We start from the raw sequence: 1,680 nt of genomic DNA, 5'->3' as shown, positions 1-1,680 counted from the left end.
CCTGCCGAAGTCGTGAGTCATCGTCAGTCACTTCCATCCAATTCAGGATAACAGCAACAGTCCCATGTCTTCCAAGATCTGTCACGTCGTTCTCTTCTGCCTCGAGCCCGTGAAGGCGGCAGAGAAGTTGGTGGAGCCCACCGTGCGGCACCACCTGCAGCTGATGCGTGACACCATCCCCGGCCTGTTGGAGGTGAACTTCGGCGCGGCGGCGTCGGCGCTGTACAAGGACTACGTCGACTGCACCAACGGCTACACACACTGCCTTGTGTCGAGGCACGTGGACGCCGCTGCGCTGCACGTGTACGCCGGCCACCCCAACCACATGTCATTCGCGGAGATCATGAAGTCCCTTGGCACGAAGCCACCCATCCGCATCGACTTTGAGATTAAGGAGTGACGAGTGCGGCACCAAATTTTATTTTCTTGCTAATACACGGCAGTGCAACATGAACACGCNCATCGACTTTGAGATTAAGGAGTGACGAGTGCGGCACCAAATTTTATTTTCTTGCTAATACACGGCAGTGCAACATGAACACGCTACCGTGTGGCGGCGGCGTCATTAACTGTGGGTCCGGTACGCAAAAGATATAATAATATAAAAGCAAACACTACGAACTGCAAGGGAAGCGGCATCGGTATCGTTCGTTCTCCCTGTATGGGTCTCTACTCTGTGATGGTTGGTGTGTCTATTGCTGCGTGGGTGTATGATGCCTCTTCTCTTGCTCTTGTACAAACTGTTCGTGTGCGGGGGGAGAAAGACAAGGAGTGCTTCGACGGTGCGAACCATCAACATAGCGAAGTGGCACACGTTTAAAGGAAAGAAAGAATCTAAACAGATAAGAAAAGAGGAGCAGAGACACACGTGGGACAAAAGGGTGAGTCTAGAGAAAACAACAACAGCTTTTCTTTTCACACGTTAAAAGGAATAGCATTAGAGTTTTGATTAATAAAAAAGCACAAAGAGGGGGAAATCATGGCATCTGTGATGCACGTGGTCCTGTTCAAGCTGCGTGACGGCCTCGACGAGAAGAAGCTGGAAGAACTCATCCACAACGCCCGCCAGGGGATTTCTGGCCTGCTCGAGCTGCACTTCGGCGCGAACAACATGTACATCCACAAGGATAAGGTAATCTTGGCGGACGGTAACACACACGCACTGGTGTCGCGCCACGAGGAGGAGAAGGCGCTGGAGAAGTACCTATCGCACCCGCTGCGCCAGCAGCTCGCGCGCTACATCCTCGCACACGCCGAGCGTGCGCCGACGGTGGTGAACTTCAACACGACTGTCAAGTCCCACCTGTAGTGCGCGTGCCCGCCCATTCCTTTTTGGCCTTTCGGTCGGGTGGTTGGGTTTTCCTTCTGCATGTTTTATATATATATATATGTGTGTGTGTGTGTGTGTCCTTTTTTGTTTTTTGTTGTTGTTGCTCGCAGGTGGACGGTGGCGCATCAACATTAAAGAGAAAAATGAGACAAAAACAGATTTAATCAGGGGAAAAGAAAACGAAGGCGGTGAAGGCCGCACCACAGATAAAGTGGCAGGAATAATAATTAGAGCAGCGGCGGGAGTAACACAAGGAAGAAGAGGGACCAGAGGGGTGTGCACAACAGGCGAAAGAAGACGGCGGCGAATTGTCACTGCCCCCCCCCCCTTCCCCGAGGAGAGTCGTAGCG

General features: G+C 52.3%; 2 protein-coding genes across 2 annotated transcripts; both read left to right on the top strand.

Moving 5' to 3' along the window:
• Positions 1 to 64: 64 nt before the first annotated feature.
• Positions 65 to 400, top strand: DQ04_04561060 (diagnostic antigen; the record flags this gene model as incomplete). The annotated part of the gene is made up of 1 exon (XM_009313662.1): positions 65 to 400. One exon carries the CDS (start codon positions 65 to 67, stop codon positions 398 to 400), a length of 336 nt encoding a protein of 111 aa, XP_009311937.1.
• Positions 401 to 979: 579 nt separating this feature from the next.
• On the top strand, positions 980 to 1,309 carry DQ04_04561050 (hypothetical protein; the record flags this gene model as incomplete). Its single annotated transcript, XM_009313661.1, has 1 exon — positions 980 to 1,309. The coding sequence occupies one exon, from the start codon at positions 980 to 982 to the stop codon at positions 1,307 to 1,309; it is 330 nt and encodes a 109-aa protein (XP_009311936.1).
• Positions 1,310 to 1,680: the final 371 nt, after the last annotated feature.

The sequence above is a fragment of the Trypanosoma grayi genome (assembly GCF_000691245.1).
Source record: "Trypanosoma grayi strain ANR4 Tgr_456_V1, whole genome shotgun sequence".
In the NCBI taxonomy this organism is placed as follows: domain Eukaryota; phylum Euglenozoa; class Kinetoplastea; order Trypanosomatida; family Trypanosomatidae; genus Trypanosoma; species Trypanosoma grayi.
This window is presented reverse-complemented; position numbering and strand designations above follow the sequence as displayed.